Source organism: Heterodontus francisci, chromosome 3 (assembly GCF_036365525.1).
Source record: "Heterodontus francisci isolate sHetFra1 chromosome 3, sHetFra1.hap1, whole genome shotgun sequence".
Taxonomy (NCBI): Eukaryota; Metazoa; Chordata; class Chondrichthyes; order Heterodontiformes; family Heterodontidae; genus Heterodontus; species Heterodontus francisci.
Genome location: NC_090373.1, coordinates 31793147 through 31816425, shown reverse-complemented (window position 1 = coordinate 31816425; position 23279 = coordinate 31793147). Strand labels below are relative to the sequence as shown.

Genomic DNA, 23279 nt, shown 5'->3' with positions numbered 1-23279 from the left:
TAGTTGGCAGGAAAAAAGACAGAAGCACAAGGGGAGAGCCAACTGTGTAACAGCCCCGACAAACAATTTCTTCTGCAGCACCTGTGGAAGAGCCTGTCACTCTAGAATTGGCCTTTATAGCCACTCCAGGCGCTGCTTCACAAACCACTGACCACCTCCAGGCGCTTACCCATTGTCTCTCGAGACAAGGAGGCCAAAGAAGAAGAACATTAAGAGGTAAAGTAATACATTGCCTACAAAGGTGACTGGCAGTAGAACCAGAGGTGACATGAAGAAACTGTTTTTTTACACAGTGAGTTGTTGTGATGTGGAAAGCACTGCCTGAGGTATGGTGGAAGCAGATTCAATAGTAACATTCAAAAGAGAATTTGATAAATACTTGAAGGGAAAAAATTTCCAGGTCCATGAGGAAAGAGCAGGGGAGTGGGACGAATGGGATGGTACTTTCAAATTCTGTCTGACTTTTAAACCTCATAAGCCACATGAGGGTAAACACACCATATAAATATTTATGTCAATCCTAATGTTCTTTAATCTCTTGAGTTCACAAATAGAAACCGGATACATTGGATGTTTCGCTTGTTGCTCCAATAGATAGCACCATATGCTGACCACCAAAATAACTTCCCCTCTGAACTTTACTCATGCTTCGATAGTCAGCTTATTTGTCATTTATTCTGTTGCTCTCTTTACTCTCATCCTATTTATTGCATGCAATATCATACGTCTGACATGTATGAATTTCAACATTTATGATCATAGGAACATTGGAGCAGGAGTAGGCCATTCAGCCTGTCGAGCCTGCTCTGCCATTCAAACAGATCATAGCTGATCATCTACCTCAATGCCATTTTCCCGTGTTATCCCCATATCTCTTGATGTCATTAGTATCCAGATATCTGGAAGTGGTGATGTAGTGGTAATATCACTAGACAAGTAATCCAGAGCCCAGGCTAATGCTTTGGGGACATGTGTTCAAATCCCACCATGGCAGATGGCGAAATTTGAATTCAATTAATAAATCTGGAATTAAAAAGATAGTCTAATGACTATGAAACCATTGTCGATTGTTGTAAAAACCCATCTGATTCACTAATGTCCTTTAAGGAAGCAAATCTGCTGTCCTTACTTGGTCTGGCCTACATATGACTCCAGACCCACAGCAACGTGATTGACTCTTAAATGCCCTCTGAAATGGCCTAGCAAGCCACTCAGTTCAAGGGCAGTTAGGGAAGGGCAATAAATGCTGGCCTAGCCAGCGGTACCCACATCCCACAAACAAATTTTTTAAAAATCTATTGATTTCTATCTTGAACATGCTTAATGATTGAACTTCTACAGCTCTCTGAGGTAGAGAAATCCAAAGATTCACCACCCTTTGAGTGAAGAAATTCCTCCTCATCTCAGTCTTAAATGGCCTGCCCCTTATTCTGAGACCATGTCCCCTGGTTCTTGACTCACCAGCCAGGGGAAACATCTACCCTGTCATACCCTGTAAGAATTTTGTAAGTTTTAATGAGATCACCTTTCATTCTTCGAAACTCTAGAGAATACAGTGTATTTAACACTAAGCAGTGCCAGTTACTTTATGGACTGTGTTAATTATTATGGAGAGGCTGGAGGTGCCCAGATGCAGCCAGGTGTCCACGATTTACGTCTGATGTTGATGTCTTCACATCTTTAGGTTGCGCAAGGGCTGCACCGGAGGCAATATTGATGATTCGGATTGTGGAGGAGCATCCTTGTCCAGCAGTAACAACCACACTGGGAACACCACTCAAAGCATCAGCTCCAAGTCAACAAGAGCCTGGAGGCCAAACACAGCAGCCTCGCTGACTGCTCACCAGGCCAGGGGTATGTCATCAGCCAAGTCACAACATCACGGAGTTGCTGGATATAATTACTGTTTCTGTTATCCTCCCGCTCTAAACCTCTCCACCTCTGGTTCCTCCTTCAAGACACTCCTTAAAGTCTACCTCTTTGACCAAGCTTTTGATCATCTGTCCTGATATCCCCTTGTGTGACTCAATGGGGGAGAGGGGGTAAGGAGGATTCTGGGGCAAAGTCGGTAAGGGGGGGGGGGGATTCTGGGGAGAGGGAATAAGGGGATTCTGGAGAGGGGATAAGGGGGATGGATTCTGGGGAGAGGGTAAGGAGGAGGGATTCTGGGGGAGGGGGTAAGGGAGCGGGATTCTGGGGGAGGGTGTAAGGGAGAGGGATTCTGGGGGAGGGGGTAAGGGAGAGGGATTCTCGGGGAGGGGGTAAGGGAGAGGGATTCTGGGGGAGGGGGTAAGGGGGTGGGATTCTGGGGAGAGGGAGTAAGGGGATTCTGGAGAGGGGATAAGGGGGATGAATTCTGGGGAGAGGGTAAGGAGGAGGGATTCTGGGGAGAGGGTAAGGGAGAGGGATTCTGGAGGGAAGAGGATGAGGGGGGATTCTGGGGGAAAGGGGTAAGGAGGAGGGATTCTGGGGGAAGCTGGGTAAAGAGGAAAAGTTCTGTGGGAGAGGGAGTAAGGGGGATTCTGGGGGAGAGGGATTAGGGGAGGGATTCTAGGGGAAGGGGGTAAGGAGGGGGGCTCTTGGGGTGGGGGTAAGGAGGGAAGATTCTGGGGGAAGAGGGGATAAGGAGGAGAGATTCTGGGGAGAGGGGATAAGGGGGGCAGATTCTGGGGAGGGGTAAGGGGGAAGGATTCTGGGGAGGTGTAAGTTGGGATTGTCAAATTTATAGGAAAATTACATTGAAATAATTCTACAGGAGAGCACACAGCAAATTAGGGAATTAATTTTTTAAAACAATGATTTCTCAAATAAATATTTTCTGAGCCGGAATATTTCTGGAGAAGCTGTTTGGCGATTAACAGTCTTTTGGGAGCTGCTGTCTGTGTGCATTAGGTTCTCAGCATGTGACGGAATCTGTAGCACGAGGGTACAGCACAGCATATGTTAGGATTTGAGAAGATTATTGACTGCTGTACATGGCTGGGCAGCTGATCGAATGAGACAGATAAAGCAGCTGCACTTCATAATGTGAAATACTAAACTGCCCAGACCCAATTGTTTAATGTTCCACTTTTGATGAGAACAGTGGTTTTAGATCAGAGAAAGCTGGGACGAGTATATTCTCCGCCTTGCAAGGACCAACAAACCTTGCCTAAGCATAGTGGTATTGTCAGTGGACTAGTAATCCAGAGACCCAGGACATGGGTTTGAATCCCACCACAGCAGAAGGTGGAATTTGAATTCAATTAATAAATCTGGAATTAAAAGCTAAGTCTAATGATGGCCATGAAACCATTGTCGTAAAACTCATCTGGTTCACTAATGTCCTTTAGGGAAAGAAATCTCCCATCATTACCTGGTCTGGCCTACATGTGACTTCAGACCCACAGCAATATGGTTGACTCTTAAATGCCCTCTGAAATGGCCTAGCAAGCCACTCAGTTGTATCAAATCGCTACAAAGTCAATAAGGAATGACACCGGACAAACCGCCCGGCATCGACCTTGGCACCGGAAATGACAATGGCAAACCCAGCCCTGTCACCCTGTAAAGTCCTCCTTACTAAAATCTGGGGGCTTGTGCCAAAGTTGGGAGAGCTGTCCCACAGACTAGTCAAGCAACAGCCTGACATAGTCATACTCACGGAATCATACCTTACAGACAATGTCTCAGACACCACCATCACCAACCCCGGGTATGTCCTGTCCCACTGGCAGGACAGACCCAGCAGAGGTGGCGGCACAGTGGTATACAGTCGGGAGGGAGTTGCCCTGGGAGTCCTCAACATCGACTCTGGACCCCATGAAGTCTCATGGCATCAGGTCAAACATGGGCAAATATGGCTGATTACCACCTACAGCACCTCCCCCCCACACACCCGCCCTCAGCTGATGAATCAGTATTGCTCCACGTTGAACACCACTTCGAGAAAGCACTGAGGGTAGCAAGGGCATAGAATGTACTCTGGTTGGGGAACTTCAATGTCCATCACCAAGAGTGGCTCAGGAGCACCAAAGCTGAGGGAACCAACAAGAGGGAAAAACATACTTGACCTCATGCTCACCAATCTGCCTGAGCAGGTGCATCAGTCCATGGCTGTATTGGTAGGAGTGACCACCCCACAGTCCTTGTGGAGATGAAGTCCCTTCTTCACATTTAGGATACCCTCCATCATGTTGTGTGGCACTAACACTGTGCTAAATGAGATAAATTTCGAACAGATCTAGCAATACAAAACAGGGCATCCATGAGGTGCTGTGGGCCATCATCAGCAGCAGAATTGTACTCGACCACAATCTGTAACCTCATGGCCCAGCATATCCCCCACTCTACCATTACCATCAAGCCGGGGAATCAACCCTGGTTCAATGAGGAATGCAGGGGGGCATGCCAGAAGCAGCACCAGGCATACCTCAAACTGAAGTGTCAACCTGGTGAAACTACAACTTAGACTATTTGCATGCCAGACAGCGTAAGCAGCGTGCGATAGACAGAGCTAAGTGATCCCATAACCAGTGGATCAGATCTAAGCTCTGCAGTCCTGCCAAATCAGTCATGAATGGTGGTGGACAATTAAACAACTGACTGGAGGAGGTGGCTCCACAAATATCCCCATCCTCAATGATGAGGGAGCCCAGCACATCAGTGCAATAGATAAGGCTGAAGCATTTGCAACCATCTTCAGCCAGAAGTGCCGAGTTGATGATCCATCTCGGCCTCCTCCTGAAGTCCCCAACATCACAGATGCCAGTCTTCAGCCAATTCGATTCACTCCACGTGATATCAAGAAACAACTGAAGGCACTGGATACAGCAAAGGCTATGGGCCCTGACAACATTCTGGCAATAGTACTCCAGAACTTGCCACACCCCTAGCCAAGCTGTTCCAGTACAGCTACAACACTGACATCTACCCGGCAATGTGGAAAATTGCCCAGTATTTCCTGTACACAAAAAGCAGGACATATCCAACCCGGCCAATTACATCCCCATCAGTCTACTCTCTATTATCAGTAAAGTGATGGAAGGTGTTGTCAATAGTGCTATCAAGCAGCACTTGCTTAGCAATAACCTGCTCACTGACGCTCAGTTTGTGTTCTGCCAGGGCCTCTCAGCTCCTGACCTCATTACAGCCTTGGTTCAAAAATGGACAAAAGAGCTGAACTCCAGAGGTGAGGTGAGAATGATTGCCCTGACATCAAGGCAACATTTGACCGAGTAAGACATCGAGGAGCCCTAGCAAAACAGGAGTCATTGGGAATCGGGGGAAAACTCTCCATTGGTTGGAGTCATACCTAGTGCAAAGGAAGATGGTTGTGGTTGTTGGAGGTCAATTATCTCAGCTCCAGGACAATACTGCAGGAGTTCCTCAGGGTAGTGCCCAAGGCCCAACCATCTTCAGCTGCTTTATCCATGACCTTCCCTCCATCATAAGGTCAGAAGTGGGAATGTTTGCTGATGATTGCACAATGTTCAGCACCATTCGCAACTCCTCAGATATTGAATCAGTCTGTATGGAAATGCAGCAAGACATGCCAGGCAATGACCATCTCCAACAAGAGAAAAATCTAACCATCTCCCCTACAATCACATTGGGGTCATGAACTTTTGCCGGATATCTAGTAGTGCAGGTGCCGCTGAAAGCTGCTCATACAACTTATCTGTTAGTCTAATATCCCTTCAATAAATTAGCATTGGGGAAACTATATGTAGCATGTACCTTTTTAAATGTGCACACACATTTGAGTTCTAGTGTGAGAGTAGCATCAAAGTGTACTTTCTAGAATCCAGTTGCCCATATACATCCCACACTTGGCTTTTTTCTTCTAAAAATATACTTTATTCATAAAAATTTGCAAAAATACATTACAAAACAGTTCATAACAGTTCAAATTTCATATTTCGGGAAGTACAATAGAGATCAGATTTCTTTGATACAGAAACATGAAGTGCCTCACAATTCTTGCCATTCCATTTTAAATGCAATGTACATTGGCATTACATAGTAAAAACAACATTTTGGTGTATACAGCCCAAGGGGCTTTACACGGGTTCCAGCTCCTCAGTTCACTATGGCGGGAGGACCTTACACTGTGGTCTTTACCTATTGAGCCATTGCGGCGGCTGCCCCAGGCTTTAGTGCATCCCTCAGCACGTATTCCCGGACCTTGGAATGTGTCAGTCTGCAACACTCGGTCGTGGAGAACTCTTTGCTCTGGAAGAGCAGCAAGCTTCGAGCAGACCAAAGAGCGTCTTTCACTGAGTTGATGGTCCTCCAGCAACAGTTGATATTTATCTCGGTGTGCATCCCTAGGAACAGCCCATAAAAAACATTTGGCAGTGCCTTCAGCTACCTAGACCCTGTGCTTTGGAATTCCCTCCCCAAACTTCTCTGCCTCTCTTTCCACCTTTAAGATGCTCCTTAAAACCTACGTCTTCGACCAAGCTATCCTAATATCTTCTTATGTGATTATCAAATTCCGATATACAATTCTGAAGCACCTAGAGGTGTTTTACTATGATAATTGCAAGTTGTTGTCTTAGAAATGGAAATGAGCAAAAGGGCCTCTTTTCAATATTGAGGACTCGTTTCAAGTGGCTGCCAGGGCCACCTAAGGGATAGGCCCTGACCAATTTAGCAGTGAATTGTAGGCCTGGTGAGACCAGGTTCAGGCCTCTGCCCTGCTCAATTTGTTTAAAAATGCAGGTCTGAGCAGTAAAGCAAGGTGCCCTCCACAACCACTTCTACCATTTATTTGGACCTGTATACATTTCACTGCAGTAGAACATCCTTGTTGATCTGATCTTAACTAATATTAAAATTAATTTAGATTGGGTGACCTGCGACCTCTGGCAGTAAATTCCCAAGTTCCAATGGTGGGGAAGGTCATCAGTTCAGATTCCTGCCTCGAATGACAGTATCCTATTGGAAAAGCTTCTTGCCAGTTTTTTGCCAAGTCTTTAGATGAAACATTGTTCCCATTTATGAGCTAGCAAGACCCTGTACACATCTTGGCTGTTGTTAGGAGCACATCTTGACCTCAGTCGGTGTTGAATTGCCAGAAAACTTTTAGGACAAGGGGTCAAATGTTTAGGAATTGTGAAAGAGGAGAAATTTCTTCATGCAGAGGGTTGTGAATTTTTGGAATTTTCCAATTTAGAGGGCTGTGGATTCTTAGTCGGTGAGTATATTCAAGACTGTGATCAATAGATTTTGGGCAATAAGGGAATTGAGGGATATAGAAATAGGGTGGGAAAGTGAAGTAGGTGTATGAGTTCAGTCATGATCTTATTGAATTGCAGAGCAGGCTCAAGGGGCTATATGGCCTACTTCTGCTCCTATTTCTTACGTTCTAATTTTTCAAAATTTGACATTTTTAAAATGAAAGGGGATTTGTCACTGTTTTAGGCAAGAAGGAACATTGATTGTGTCAGGTGTTCCAGTGATGCTTTTGACTTGAGTGTCATCATTCCAATACTTCTTTCTTTTTTCTTTCTTTTGGGCCTCCTTATCTCGAGAGACAATGGGTAAGCGCCTGGAGGTGGTCAGTGGTTTGTGAAGCAGCGCCTGGAGTGGCTATAAAGGCCAATTCTAGAGTGACAGGCTCTTCCACAGGTGCTGCAGAGAAATTTGTTTGTCGGGGCTGTTGCACAGTTGGCTCTCCCCTTGCGCCTCTGTCTTTTTTCCTGCCAACTACTAAGTCTCTTCGACTCGCCACATTTTAGCCCTGTCTTTATGGCTGCCCGCCAGCTCTGGCGAACGCTGGCAACTGACTCCCACGACTTGTGATCAATGTCACAGGATTTCATGTCGCGTTTGCAGACGTCTTTAAAGCGGAGACGTGGACGGCCGGTGGGTCTGATACCAGTGACGAGCTCGCTGTACAACGTGTCTTTGGGGATCCTGCCATCTTCCATGCGGCTCACATGGCCAAGCCATCTCAAGCGCCGCTGACTCAGTAGTGTGTACAAGCTGGGGATGTTGGCCGCCTCGAGGACTTCTGTGTTGGAGATACGGTCCTGCCACCTGATACTAATCACACATCAAAAACATTAGCCAATTACTGCTCAGGGATAACAGTGTCCCTTTAATAGATTGTTGTGGTTTAAATTTTAATCAGTTCATCTTCAGGAAAGCAACAACTCCAATCATCCAGTGTAGCAAGAGATGTTTTAAGGATGTATGAAAGCACTCACAGGAAGCCTCACAGTGGGAGTCCAATCGCAATAGCTACAGTCAAGTGCTCTACTCTGTGAGTACTGTAACATTAACAACCTCAACTGAATAAAGTTCTCAAAAAAAACAAACCCATACAAATAACAACTTTTTTTATTGATCAACTAAATGCAATTCTCCATAAAAGAGTGTTTGGAAACCTTTATAATGTCTGGCTGCATCAGCCAGTGTGTATTTGGGTAAAGAACCAACACAGGTGTTTCATTTAATGAGCCAGTGATTGATAGACAGGCTAAAACATAACATAAATCTCCCTGAGACCAATCATATAGTTAGACCCCATCTGGAATATTAGCTTTGGTTCTGGGCACCACACCGAGCAAACAGTCCTAATCATATTAACTTGCATTGTTCCTATATCCCTTCATCCCCTTTTCCTTTATTCACCCATCCATCCAATTCAATCTTGAATGTGGACATACTTTCTACCTCAATCACTAACCTTGGAAGTGAATTCCACAGCCTCACAACTCTATGTGTAAAGATGTTTCTCTTGTTCTCTGTTCTAAATCTCTTACATTTAATCTTGTATCTATGGCCCCTCATTCAAGGTCTCTCATCTACTGGAAATAGTCTCTCCCATCCCTTCATAATTTGAAACACTTCCATCACTTCGCCCCATAATCTACCATGCTTTAATGAAATGATCCTAATATTCCAAGTCTTCTGTCCTTATTTTTATGTTTCCATTATAATTCCAAAGTCTTCATTTATCATCCAGAGTATCTATGTAAATTTATCCTAGATAAAGTTAATAGATGTAAGATTTTTTAATATATTTTAGGTTTATCTGGATAACAAATTCAGCAAGAAGAATAACATTTTCTTTTAATTGAGCATGTGACTCAGTTACATAACAGAGTTTTGGGATATTTTGTAATTGCTTGCTGTAGGAAGTTTCTACATTGCCACGAATGTGATCTCCAGTCCCACTTAGTTTCAAAACATTTGAGATATACTAAAGACTGTCCTGTATTTTTTTTAAATCACATCTCCAACCATATCTGAGAATGCTTTTGCAAATTAAGGTTGAATTCAGGACCCTAATGAACACCCTAGATGTTGACAATGTGCTTTGTTTGGATTCTTTGATTTTTGTCCTATGCAAGGACGTCAACTCAATAGAAAGATACATGGATAAATTATTGCTTTTACATAACTGTAGTGAATTATTCAGGGGAGTCCAAGCTCTCCTTTTGTTAATTTATCATTCTCGGGATATAGGCATTGCTGGCAAGGCTGGCACTTATTGCCCTAGTTCCCCTCGAGAAGGTGGTGGTGGGCTGCCTTCTTGAACTGCTGCACTCCGTGTGGTGAAGGTGCTCCCTCAGTGCTGTTCAATAGGGAGTTCAGCATTTTGACCCAATGACAATAAAGAAATGGTCAGTATCCAAGCCAGGATGGTGTGTGACTTGCTATTCCTGTCCTTGTCCTTCTAGATGGGGGAGGGAATTTAAGTCATATATTTGTCAAATTTTCTTCATTTGAATAGTCAGCTGCTGTACAATTGCAATCAGCCAACAGGCAACATCTATATCTAGCCTTGTGTAAAGTATACAGGAAGAGCCAATGGATCCAGTTTGACTTTGTCCAAGCATTTTAATTGTATTAGTGAGGCTGCGATGAATGAATTACAGTTCGATCTGTTCCTTTTGCATTGCAGGACGGAGGGAACAAAGAAGCTGTTCAGTGCAGGCTCGTTCATCTGAATCAGAGATCCAGCAACCACCTGCTACCAGTCATTCAGGGTCCGTGCTGGAAACACGGCAGCGACTTTCACAGGTGTCAACATCTGTCCAGGGTCTGGTTCAAAGGTTATCCAACAGCCAGCTATCGTTCAATAATTCAGTTGCTTCTATGTTATCTCAAGTACCTCGACTTTCCACCGCAAGCCAAGTCAGTAGTCAGGGTCACTCAGGCGCTCAGAACAGGTGCAGCATCACTTCCTCCACCAGCTCCACCCTCAGCCTCTTGTTCGGGAAAAGAAGTTTATCCAGCGGACTCGTGATATCCGGGCTCTCAGCAGCAGAGGGAGAGAACACGACTGATACCCAGTCAACAAGCAGCGTCAACCTCGCACTTGGGCCATCAGTCAGCCGTGGGAGCCAGATGACAAGGGTAACGCTACCATTCTTCACCTTCACTCTAGGGGGGTCCTAATAAGGTTCAGTGCCCGAAGGTTACTTTATTTATTCTCCGGATATGGGTGTCCTTGGCAAGGCCAGCATTTATTGCCTATCCCGAATTCTCCTTGAGAAGATGATGGCAAACCACTACAGTCTGTGTGGTGGAGGAACACTTATAGTGATGTTAGGTAGGCAGTTCTATGATTTTGACTCAGTGACGACGAAGGAACGGCAATATATTTCCAAGTCAGGATGGTGTGCGAGGGGAACTTGCAGGTGGTGCTGTTCCCATGTGCCTGCTTCCCTTTTTCCTCTAGGAGGTAGAGTCACGGATTTGGAAGGTGCTGTTGTAGAAGTCTTGGTGAGTTCCTGCAGTGCATCTTGAAGATGGAGCTCACTACAGCCATAATGCACTGGTGGAGAAGGGAGCGATTGTTTAAGGTAGTGGGTGGGATGCCAATCAAGTGGGTGGCTTTGTCCTGGATGGTGTTTGAATCTGGAGTGAGAGGGTTGTGAATTTGAGTCTCGGGGTGTCCATCATTTCAGCTGACTTGTTTAGTTGGAAGAATTTTGTTCATTCTGCACCTGACAGCTGGATGATTCACACACAGTTCTGACAAAGTTGATGGACGGTCTGGTTCATCCTCCCCTCCAGGCTGAATGTAGGTGGGGCTAGGTGGGCAGAGGGAAAACAGAGAGAAATGTGCGGAACTGCAAAATTGGATAAGCTGATTGAGCTCAGTGCCAACCAAAAGAAACAACTACAATAACAAATCTGTTAGCAGACATATATCACATCAAACTGCCATGAAGCAAACAAATGCAGGGAGAAATTATGGCTCTTGGGATTCTTCCTAAAATAACTCCCCTTTGGTTCCCCTCTCAAAGGGCTTTACAGCCAATGAAGTGCATTCTTCTGAAGTGTAATTACTGTTGCAATGTGGAGAAATGCAGCAGCCAATTTGCACAGAGCAATGAAATAAATGACTAGCTAATCTGTAATGACAGGAAAAAGAAAAAATCTTTAAAAAAAGTATAGGCCATGGTCCCTGATGTAGGAGGAATGGCAGTACACGGAGAAGAAAGCAATGTGATTTGTGTTGGATGGCTGATCCGGTGAATTAGAAGTGATCATTAACCAGCAACCTTTAGCTCGGCAGAAATGAAATGGATCGCTTCATTTATGACGATCTATTGAAAAGTTTCAGCTAAAGATTTTAACCTGGGACACAAACCACTTGCTGTAATAGGAGGAGGGTGATGTGGAGTGGGCCGGAGAACAAAATGTTTGTCATGCATTCTATCAAATGTGCACTGAGCTAGACAGAAATCTGAATAGTCTGTGAGCAGGCGAGACCTCGGGGCACAAGCTTAGTGATTCAGAACATCTGCCAGTCCAGGTATGTTTAGTCTGGTTTTCACTATCACATGCACACAGTTACCTTTGTGTACAGATAGTGATGGAAAAAACTGAAATGAGAAGAGATTCAGATACATTGCAATCAGGAGAAAGAACATATAAACATGTAAAAAACACATGGGAATATAGGAACAGGAGGAGGCCATTTAGCTCCTCCAGCCTGTGCCACCATTCAGTGAGATCATGGCTAATTTGTCATGTAACTCCATAAACCCATCTTTTCCCCATATCCGTTAGTACATTTGGTTAACAAAAATTTATCAATCTTAGGTTTAAAATTAACAATTGATGTAACATCAATTGCTGTTTGCAGAAAGGAGTTCCAAACTTTACCATTCTTTCATTTACTCCTGAACTTCACTCCTGAAAGGCCTGGCTCTAAATTTTAGGCTCTATCCCCGAGTCCCAGATTCCCCAACCACAGAAGTAGTTTCTCTCTATCTACCCTATCACTTCCCCTTAATATTTTGAAAACTTTGATCAAATTACCCCTTATCTTCTAAATTCCAGGGAATGCAATCCTAGTTAATGTAATCTCTCCTCGTAATTTAACTCTTGGAGTCCAGTATCTTTCTGGTACATCTGCGTGTCACTCCCTCCAAGGCCAGTATATCCTTCCTCAGGTGTGGTGCCCAGAACTGCTCAAGGTACTCCAGTGGTTTAACCAGGGCTTTATACAGCTGAAGCATGACTTCGTCCCTCTTGTATTCTATTCCTGTAGATATAAAGGCCAACATTCCATGAGCCTTTTTGAATATTTTCTGTACCTGCTCCACTTTAATGTACCATTTGAATGATCTATGTACCTGGACCCCCAAGTATCTGACCTCCACTGTTTCTAGTTTTTCACCATATAAAATTCTTATAGGAATTGATAGGGTAAATGTTGGAAGAATGTTTGCCCTGGCTGGAATCTGGAACTAGAGGTCACAGTCTCAGAATAAGGAGTCGGCTATTTAGGACTGAGATGAGGAGAAATTTCATCACGCAAAGGGTTGTGGATCTTTGGAATTCTGTACTCCAGAGATCTGTGAACATTGCTCAGATGTTGAACATATTCAAAAGGGAGATCCATAGATTTTTTGATACTAAGTGAATTAAGGGATATGGGGATAGTGCAGGAAGGTGAAGTTGAGGTAGGAGATCAGCCACAATTGAATAGTGGAGCAGGCTTGAAGGGCCGAATGGCCTACTCCTATTTTTATGTTCTTATGACACTTCTCTCTTTAACTGTTTCCTGATTCTATTGTACCATTTTATTCTGTGCCTGCCCCATTATGCGTTTTTCACCAGCCCCCTTTCCTTTTGTTCTGTTCCTTTTTGTTGTGTCTCGGTCAACATTTATCCCTCAGCCAACATCACTATCTGGTCATCACATTGCTGTTTGTGGGATCTTGCTGTTTGCAAATTGACTGCCACATTTCCTATATTACAACAGTGACTACACTTCAAAAGTACAACCAAGAAAACTTCTGCTCTCTCAGGTGGACATAAAAGATTTCATGGCACTATTCGAAGAAGAGCAAGGGAATTCTTCCCAGTGTCTTGGCCTCAACCAACACTGAAACCAGATTGATTATTTATTTATTTAGAGATACAGCACAGAAACAGGCCCTTCGGCCCACCAAGTCTGTGCCGACCAACAACCACCCATTTATACTAATCCTACATTAATCCTATATTCCCTACCACACCCCCACCATTCTCCTACCACCTACCTACACTAGGGGCAATTTACAATAGCCAATTTACCTATCAACCTGCAAGTCTTTGGCTGTGGGTGGAAACCGGAGCACCTGGCAGAAACCCACGCGGTCACAGGGAGAACTTGCAAACTCCGCACAGGCCGTACCCAGAACTGAACCCGGGTCGCTGGAGCTGTGAGGCTGCGGTGCTAAACACTGCGGCACTGTGCCGCCCATTATCTGGTGATTTATCTCATTGCTGTTTGTGGGAGCTTGCTGTGCACAATTTGGCTGCTGCATTTTCTACATAACAACAGTGATTACACTTCAAAAATTATTCATTGGTTGTAAAGCTGTTTGGGATGTCCTGAGGTCATGAAAGCCGCTGTATAAGTGCAAGTTCGTTCTTGTATTCTGATCAACTGCAGTATCTTTCAGGCCTGAGGAAGGGTTTATACTTGACATGAGTTTCCCCAACAGACCAGTAAAGGTATCCAGCTTTTTCTGTCCTTGTTTCTGACTTGCAGTATGTTTGTTTGTTTAAATGAGTAGAGTAACCTCTAAAGGCTCCAACATTAACCTAATTCAGCTATCTCAGCATCAGGACCGCATTTCAAATGTTGAGATTGTGTGAGTAAAGTATAACAATCAACACAATTTGTCAACTCAGTATTTGCTGATCACCATTCGATAGTTGAGGGTCTCTGTGAGTAGTCACAGTCTTTCAGCTGGTTCTGATGTCTGCTAAATGGTATTATTAATCCTGTAGGATTTGCAGTTAAGGGAGTTCTTATTGTCCTTTAACAAGATCAATATTCCTGCCAAGTGTTTAAGAGAATTCCTGCAGCAAATCTTTGCTGAATTACTCTAATTTAAATGAGAGCTAATTCTGATGCTGGGATTTTATATAATTCAACAGGCAGCCCTGAAGGCTTGATCACTGCTCATTTATTTCCTAACTAGGCTGCTTTGCTATGTTTGAACTCAATATGTTTTAATCTTTCTCGGTAAGACCCGATAGCAAAGTATGGAAGTAAAGGTAAGTATTAGCCCTTGATGTAAATCACTGAAACTAATATCACTTATGATAATCCATTTATAAAAACCTCACGTTGTCTAATTTGCGAAATAGTTAAAAGACACTTGTCTGACGGGATGAGTTAGTAACTGACAGTAAATAGATCTGCGCCAAGTTGGAGACCAGAGTATTGTTCCGTTTGTCTCAAAATGTGTGGGCTGTGAAACTTGGTTCCTTATCCCCCAGTTTTTCAGCACTATGAGTGCTGTTTGGCCTCCAAAATGTGGTCGGAACAAGCGGCAACCTTTGGTGACAATGTGCTGGACGCTATTTTGGTGAGGGCATTAGCGTGCATATAGAGAACATCCATGATAAGTATGCAGAGCAGGCTGATCATGACTTCAATCATTTATTAGATGCCAGCACTGCCATTTTGGAGCTCAACACTCCAGCTAACACCCTCTCTCAACCTTGCACTTTCAGCTTAGTTTCTGATTGATTTCTACTGGCTGTTGCTACGATTATAGAATTGTTTGGTGGTCCCTAGAATTGATTAAAGTTGCGAAAGTCTACAGGGGGTGCTGTGGCATGTGCTGAAGGACTTAGTTCTGACTTCAAGGATTCTGCACAAGCCATGTGCTCCCAGACATGGGTGCAGTAGTATGCATTCCCCTTGGAATGACAGAGGTAATGAATAGAGGTGACACAGAGCAGGACAAGCTGCTGGAAGAATGAGTCAGAGGAGAGGGAGAAGAGCTCTCAGCTGGAGGCCATATCTGCCCAGGGTGTTCAGGGAGAAATTCTCCTCCCTGAACCTCAGCGATGAACAGTGTGTCAGATTTCTCTGCTTTAGTAAAGATGACTCACTGAAATCTGCTACCTGCTACAGCTTCAACTGCAGTCTCAGAGCAGGACTAGGGGGGCATTGCCAGTGGCTGTAAAGTTGACTGGCCATGAACTTCAGTGTGTCGGCTCCTTCCAGGTTGGAGCAGGCAATACCTGCAACATCTCACAGTTTGCTGTCTGCTGTTGCATACGGGAGGCCACCAAGGCTCTGTGTTTCAAGAGAGTTGAACGCATCTCATTCTGTCATGCCAGAGAGAAGCAGGCTGAGCGAGCATGTGATTTCATGAGAATTGCAGGCTTCCCCATGGTGCAGGCCAATTCTGAGATGTACCAGAACCAAAAGAGATTCCACCTCCTCAACATCCAGCTGATGTGTGACCATATACAATGTATGTAATTACCAGGCAGGTAGTGTAGGAGTCCCTTGAGTGCAGCAGTTCTGAATACTGGTGAGAGTGATGGTTCCTCTGGGGCGTGCAGCCAGACCCAAGTCCATAGCTGGCTTAGCTGACAGCAGGAAAGGAGGAAGATTGGGAAATCAATAGTGATAGGGGATGGGAACCAGGAGTTAATACAAGAGAGGAAAACCGAGGTGCACAAAGAATTGGGACAGACAGATAGTCCTAGAGTAAAAAATAGTACAGTATTAGGTGGAGTCAGAGTAAGATGAAAAGCATAAGGCCCAAATTGTGTTCACTGTGCACGTATGTGAACGCACGGAGTGTGGTAAGTAAGGCTGGTGAGCTGCAGGTAGCCATGTGGGAATATGAGGGTGTGGTAATAATGGAGTCCTGGCACAAAAAAGGGCAGGATTGGGTTCTAAATATTCTGGATGCAAGGTGTTCAGGAAAGATAGGGAAGGAAGGAAAGAGGAGGGGTAGCTGTATTGATTAAGGATAATTTTACAGCGTTGGAGAGCGAGGATGTCCTAGAGGGGTCAAGGACAGAATCTATTTGGTTAGGGCTAAGAAACAACAGAGGTACAATTACATTGCTGGGTTTATTCTATATACTACCAACTAGTGGGAAAGATAGAGAGGAACAAATTTGCAAGGAAATTACTGAGAAGTGCAAAAACTATTGAGTAGTTATAATGGGGAACTTTAATTATCCTAATATAGACTGGGATAGTAATAGTGTAAAGAGCAGATTGGGGGAAGCGTTTCTAAAGTGTATTCAGGAGAATTTTATACATCAGTGTGCTTCCAGTCCAACGGAAAAGGAGGCATTGTTGGATCTGGTTCTGGGGAATGAGATGGGAGAAATGGATTGAGTATCAGTAAGGAAACATTTAGGGGACAAGAGTCATGAGGGGGAATTTTATGCTGGCGGCAGGTATCCCGATGTCAGGGGAAACCGAAGCCAAGATCCCCGTGTCGCCTCTTCTACGGCAGGCCTGCCGAATTTAGTGCCAATCAGGCACTTAACTGGACAGTAGCGGGCCTTCCATAGGATTTAGGACCCCATGGCTGGAAGTCCCTTGTAGAGTTGTGAGCCAATCAGAGGCCAGCAGCTGCAGCGCCACTGCAGAGGCGGAGGCTGCTGCTGTAGCTGCAGCAACCAGACACAGAGAGCGGTGCTGGAACCAGGCTAAAGTTGATGAGGGTGGAAGGGGTCTCGCAGGGTGGGGATCGCAGGAGTCCAGCAGCAAGGGTAGAGGTGTGGTCCTCAGCAGGTCCGCCCCACCCGCCCTTCCCGATGCCGGGTCCCTCGTTCAGGTACTAAATGTCTTTGAATGAGGGCCCCTGGCCCTGCAGCCAGGAAGCAGCACACGGTTTTTTGTGCTGTGCTTCCCATGCGGTGACAGGGCCACCCGTCGCACGGGTAGTTGTGGCTTCAGCGGAAAGAGGCCCTTAATTGGAGGTTACTTGCTCAGTTAAGGGTCTCAATTGGTGGTGGGACAGGAAGGCCGTTCTCAGGCCTTCCCACTCGAACTAAATTTCGGCAGAGCTGGGATCCCACCCGATTTTATGCTGTCCCTGCCTTCACACCGGCTGCGGGGGAGAGCATAAAATTCCACCCATAAGGTTTATGTTAGCAATGGAAAAGAACAAGGAACAATCCAGCATAAAAATAATTAATTGTGGGAGGGCCAATTTAAATGGGGTGAGGACAGATCCGGCTCAGGTAAATTGGAATCAAAGATTGGCAGGCAAAACTGTAACTGAACAATGGGCTGCTTCTAAAGATGAAGTAGTTCGGGTACAGTCGAGCTGCACTCCCACCTTGGGAAAGATAGGACAAAGAAAGTTAGAGCTCCCTGAATGATGAATGAGATAGAGAGTAAGATGAAGCAGAAAAAGGATGGTTGATACATATGAGAACCATGCTGAATATAGAAAGTTCAGAGGGGAAGTGAAAAAAGAAATAAGAGCAGCAAAGAGAGAGTATAAGAGACTGACAGCTAATATAAAAGGGAATCCAAAAGTCTTCTTTAGGCATATAAATAGTAAAAGGGTGATAAAAGGAGGAGTGGGGCCAATTAGGAATCGAAAAGGGGATTTACACATGGAGACAGAGGGCTTGGCTGAGATACTAAATGACTACTTTGCATCTGTCTTTACCAAGGAGGAAGATGCTTCCAAAGTCATGGTGAGGGGATAGTTGGGACGCCGGAGGGGCTAAAAAATGATAAAGAGGAGGTATTAGAAAGGCTGGCTTAGTTGAAGATGATAAGTCACCTGACCAGACGAGAAGCATCCGAGGATACTGAGGGACGTAAGGGTGGAAATTGTGCAGACACTGGCTTCCAATCCTGCTTAGATACAGGGGTGGTGCCAGAGGACTGGAGAATTGCAAATGTTACACCCTTGTTGAAAAAAGTGTGTAAGGATAAGCCCAGTGACTACAGGCCAGTCAGTTTAACCTCGGTGGTAGGAAAGCTTTTAGAAATGATAATTTTGTCTCAGGTTAACAGTCACTAGGACAAATATAGATTAATTAAGGAAAGCCAGCACGGATTTAGTATGGGCAAATTATGTTTAACTAAGTTGATGGCGTTTTTTGATGAAGTAACTGAGAGGGTTGATGAAGGTAATGCAGCTGAAATGGACTTCAAAAAGGCATTTGATGAAGTGCCACACAACAGGCTTGTCAACAAAGTTGAAACAGGGACAGTGGCAGCATGGATACAAAGTTGCCTGAGTGACAGTAAACAGAGTAGTGGTGAACAGTTGTTTTTCAGACTGGTGGATGGTGTGTAGTGAGGTTCCCCAGGGGTCAGTACGAGCACCTCTGCTTTTCTTGATCTATATTGATGACCTAGACTTGGGTGTACAGAGCACAATTTCAAAATTTGCAGATGACACAAAACTTAACAGTATTGTGAACTGTGACCAGGATAGTGATAAACTTCAAGAGGACATAGGCAGGCTGGTGGAATGAGTGGACACATGGCAGATGAAATTTAATGCAGAGAAGTGTGAAGTGATGCATTTTGGTAGGAAGAATGAGGAGAGGCAATAGAAAATAAAGGGTACAATTCTAAAGGGGGTGCAGGAGCAGAGGGGTCTGGCGGTTTATGTGCATAAATCATTGAAGGTGGTTGGGCAGGTTGAGAAAGTGGTTAATAAAGCATACAGGATCGAGGGCTTTATAAATAGAGGCGTAGAGTACAAAAGCAAGGAAGTTATGGTGAACCTTTGCAAAACATTGGTTCGGTTTCAACTGGAGTATTGTGTCCAATTTTGGGCATCACACTTTAAGAAGGATGTGAAGGCATTGGAGAGGGTAGAGAAAAGATTTATGAGAATGGTTCCAGAGATGAGGAACTTCAGTTACGTGGATAGATGAGCAAAGCTGGGACTGTTCTCTTCAGAGAAGGTTGAGAGGAGATTTGATAGAGATATTCTAAATCATAAGGGTGACAGAGTGGATAGGAAGAAACTGTTCACATTGGCAGAAGGGTCAAGAACCAGAGGACACTGATTTAAGGTGATTGGCAAAAGAACCAGAGGTGACATGAGGAAAAACAAAGAACAAAGAAAATTACAGCTCAGGAACAGGCCCTTCGGCCCTCCAAGCCTGCGCCGATCCAGATCCTCTATCTAAACATGTCGCCTATTTTCCAAGGGTCTGTATCTCTTTGCTTTCTGCCCATTCATGTATCTGTCTAGATACATCTTAAAAGACGCTATCGTGCCCGCGTCTACCACCTCCGCTGGCAACGCGTTCCAGGCACCCACCACCCTCTGCGTAAAGAACTTTCCACGCATATCCCCCCTAAACTTTTCCCCTCTCACTTTGAACTCGTGACCCCTAGTATTTGAATCCCCCACTCTGGGAAAAAGCTTCTTGCTATCCACCCTGTCTATACCTCTCATGATTTTGTACACCTCAATCAGGTCCCCCCTCAACCTCCGTCTTTCTAATGAAAATAATCCTAATCTACTCAACCTCTCTTCATAGCTAGCGCCCTCCATACCAGGCAACATCCTGGTGAACCTCCTCTGCACCCTCTCCAAAGCATCTACATCCTTTTGGTAATGTGGCGACCAGAACTGCACGCAGTATTCCAAATGTGGCCGAACCAAAGTCTTATACAACTGTAACATGACCTGCCAACTCTTGTACTCAATACCCCGTCCGATGAAGGAAAGCATGCCGTATGCCTTCTTGACCACTCTATTGACCTGCGTTGGCACTTTCGGGGAACAATGGACCTGAACACCCAAATCTCTCTGTACATCAATTTTCCCCAGGACTTTTCCATTTATTGTATAGTCCACTCTTGAATTGGATCTTCCAAAATGCATCACCTCGCATTTGCCCGGATTGAACTCCATCTGCCATTTCTCTGCCCAACTCTCCAATCTATCTATATTCTGCTGTATTCTCTGACAGTCCCCTTCACTATCTGCTACTCCACCAATCTTAGTGTCGTCTGCAAACTTGCTAATCAGACCACCTATACTTTCCTCCAAATCATTTATGTATATCACAAACAACAGTGGTCCCAGCACGGATCCCTGTGGAACACCACTGGTCACATGTCTCCATTTTGAGAAACTCCCTTCCACTGCTACTCTCTGTCTCCTGTTGCCCAGCCAGTTCTTTATCCATCTAGCTAGTACACCCTGGACCCCATGCGACTTCACTTTCTCCATCAACCTACCATGGGGAACCTTTTCAAACGCCTTACTGAAGTCCATGTATATGACATCTACAGCCCTTCCCTCATCAATCAACTTTGTCACTTCCTCAAAGAATTCTATTAAGTTGATAAGACATGACCTTCCCTGCACAAAACCATGTTGCCTATCACTGATAAGCCCATTTTCTTCCAAATGGGAATAGATCCTATCCCTCAGTATCTTCTCCAGCAGCTTCCCTACCACTGACGTCAGACTCACCGGTCTATAATTACCTGGATTTTCCCTGCTACCCTTCTTAAACAAGGGGACAACATTAGCAATTCTCCAGTCCTCCGGGACCTCACCCGTGTTTAAGGATGTGGCAAAGATATCTGTTAAGGCCCCAGCTATTTCCTCTCTCGCTTCCCTCAGTAACCTGGGATAGATCCCATCCGGACCTGGGGACTTGTCCACCTTAATGCCTTTTAGAATATCCAACACTTCCTCCCTCCTTATGCCGACTTGACCTAGAGTAATCAAACATCTATCCCTAACCTCAACATCCGTCATGTCCCTCTCCTCGGTGAATACCGATGCAAAGTACTCGTTTAGAACCTCACCCATTTTCTCTGACTCCACGTATAATTTTCCTCCTTTGTTCTTGAGTGGGCCAATCCTTTCTCTAGTTACCCTCTTGCTCCTTATATATGAATAAAAGGCTTTGGGATTTTCCTTAACCCTGTTTGCTAAAGATATTTCATGACCCCTTTTAGCCCTCTTAATTCCTCGTTTCAGATTGTTCCTACATTCCCGATATTCTTCCAAAGCTTCGTCTTTCTTCAGCCGCCTAGACCTTATGTATGCTTCCTTTTTCCTCTTAGCTAGTTTCACAATTTCACCTGTCATCCATGGTTCCCTAATCTTGCCATTTCTATCCCTCATTTTCACAGGAACATGTCTCTCATGCACGCTAATCAACCTCTCTTTAAAAGCCTCCCATATATCAAATGTGGATTTATCTTCAAACAGCTGCTCCCAATCTACATTCCCCAGCTCCTGCCGAATTTTGGTATAGTTGGCTTTCCCCCAATTTAGCACTCTTCCTTTAGGACCACTCTCGTCTTTGTCCATGAGTATTCTAAAACTTACGGAATTGTGATCACTATTCCCAAAGTAGTTCCCTACTGAAACTTCAACCACCTGGCCGGGCTCATTCCCCAACACCAGGTCCAGTATGGCCCCTTCCCGAGTTGGACTATTTACATACTGCTCCAGAAAACCCTCCTGGATGCTCCTTACAAATTCTGCTCCATCTAGACCTCTAACACTAAGTGAATCCCAGTCAATGTTGGGAAAATTAAAATCTCCTATCACCACCACCCTGTTGCTCCTACATCTTTCCATAATCTGTTTACATATTTGTACCTCTATCTCACGCTCGCTGTTGGGAGGCCTGTAGTACAGCCCCAACATTGTTACCGCACCCTTCCTATTTCTGAGTTCTGCCCATATTGCCTCACTGCTCGAGTCCTCCATAGTGCCCTCCTTCAGCACAGCTGTGATATCCTCTTTGACCGGTAATGCAACTCCTCCACCCCTTTTACCTCCCTCTCTATCCCGCCTGAAGCATTGATATCCTGGGATATTTAGTTGCCAATCGTGCCCTTCCTTCAACCAAGTCTCAGTAATAGCAATAACATCATACTCCCAGGTACTAATCCAAGCCCTAAGTTCATCTGCCTTACCTACTACACTTCTTGCATTAAAACAAATGCACCTCAGACCACCAGTCCCTTTGCGTTCATCATCTGCTCCCTGCCTACTCTTCCCCTTAGTCACGCTGACTTCATTATCTAGTTCCTTACAGGCTTTAGTTACTACCTCCTTACTGTCCACTGACCTCCTCATTTGGTTCCCATCCCCCTGCCACATTAGTTTAAACCCTCCCCAACAGCGTTAGCAAAAGCACCCCCAAGGACATTGGTTCCAGTCCGGCCCAGGTGTAGACTGTCCAATTTGTAATAGTCCCACCTCCCCCAGAACCGATCCCAATGTCCCAAAAATCTGAACCCCTCCCTCCTGCACCATCTCTCAAGCCACGCATTCATCCTGACTATTTTTTCATTTCTACTCTGACTAGCACGTAGCACTGGTAGCAATCCTGAGATTACTACCTCTGAGGTCCTACTTTTTAACTTGGCTCCTAACTCCCTAAATTCTGCTTGTCGGACCTCATCCCGTTTTTTACCTATATCATTGGTGCCTATGTCCACAACGACAACTGGCTGTTCACCCTCCCCCTTCAGAATGTTCTGCAGCCGATCTGAGACATCCCTGACCCGTGCACCTGGGAGGCAACATACCATTCGGGAGTCTCGTTTTCGACCACAGAACCGCCTATCTACTCCCCTTACAATCGAATCCCCTATGACTATAGCCCTTCCACTCTTTTTCCCGCCCTTCTGAAAAAACGTCTTTACACAGTGAGTGGTTAGGATCTGGAAATCACTGCCTGAGAGTGTGGTGGAGGCAGATTCAATTGTGGCTTTCAAAATAGAATTGGTAATTATCTGAAGAGAAAAGATTTGCAGGGCTATGGGGAAAGGGCGGGAAAGTAGGTTGCTCTTGCAAAGAGCTGTCACGGACACAATGGGCCAAATGTCCTCCTTCTGTGCTGTATCCATTCTATCATTCTAAAATATGTATCATGCAGGTCATTGCCCGGTATCCTAACTGCAATAATGGCCTTCATTCTGTGGCAGTCTGCTGTGCCATCTGCATTTGAGCCACTATGACAAACCAATGGGTGGCTACTGGGTGACACGGACTATGCTTTGTCAATGCAGTACTCGGCCCAGCAGTTGTCAGGGTTATGGT

The 23279-nt window shown here is 44.9% G+C and overlaps 1 protein-coding gene across 1 annotated transcript in view; it reads left to right on the top strand.

Moving 5' to 3' along the window:
• Positions 1-23279, top strand: part of LOC137366750 (pecanex-like protein 1) — a 329693-nt gene that overhangs the window by 278316 nt on the left and 28098 nt on the right. The window contains exons 32-33 of the mRNA XM_068028407.1: positions 1685-1854; positions 9899-10353. Of these exons, the coding sequence (XP_067884508.1) occupies positions 1685-1854; positions 9899-10353 (625 nt within the window). The remainder of the gene's footprint in view (positions 1-1684; positions 1855-9898; positions 10354-23279) is intronic.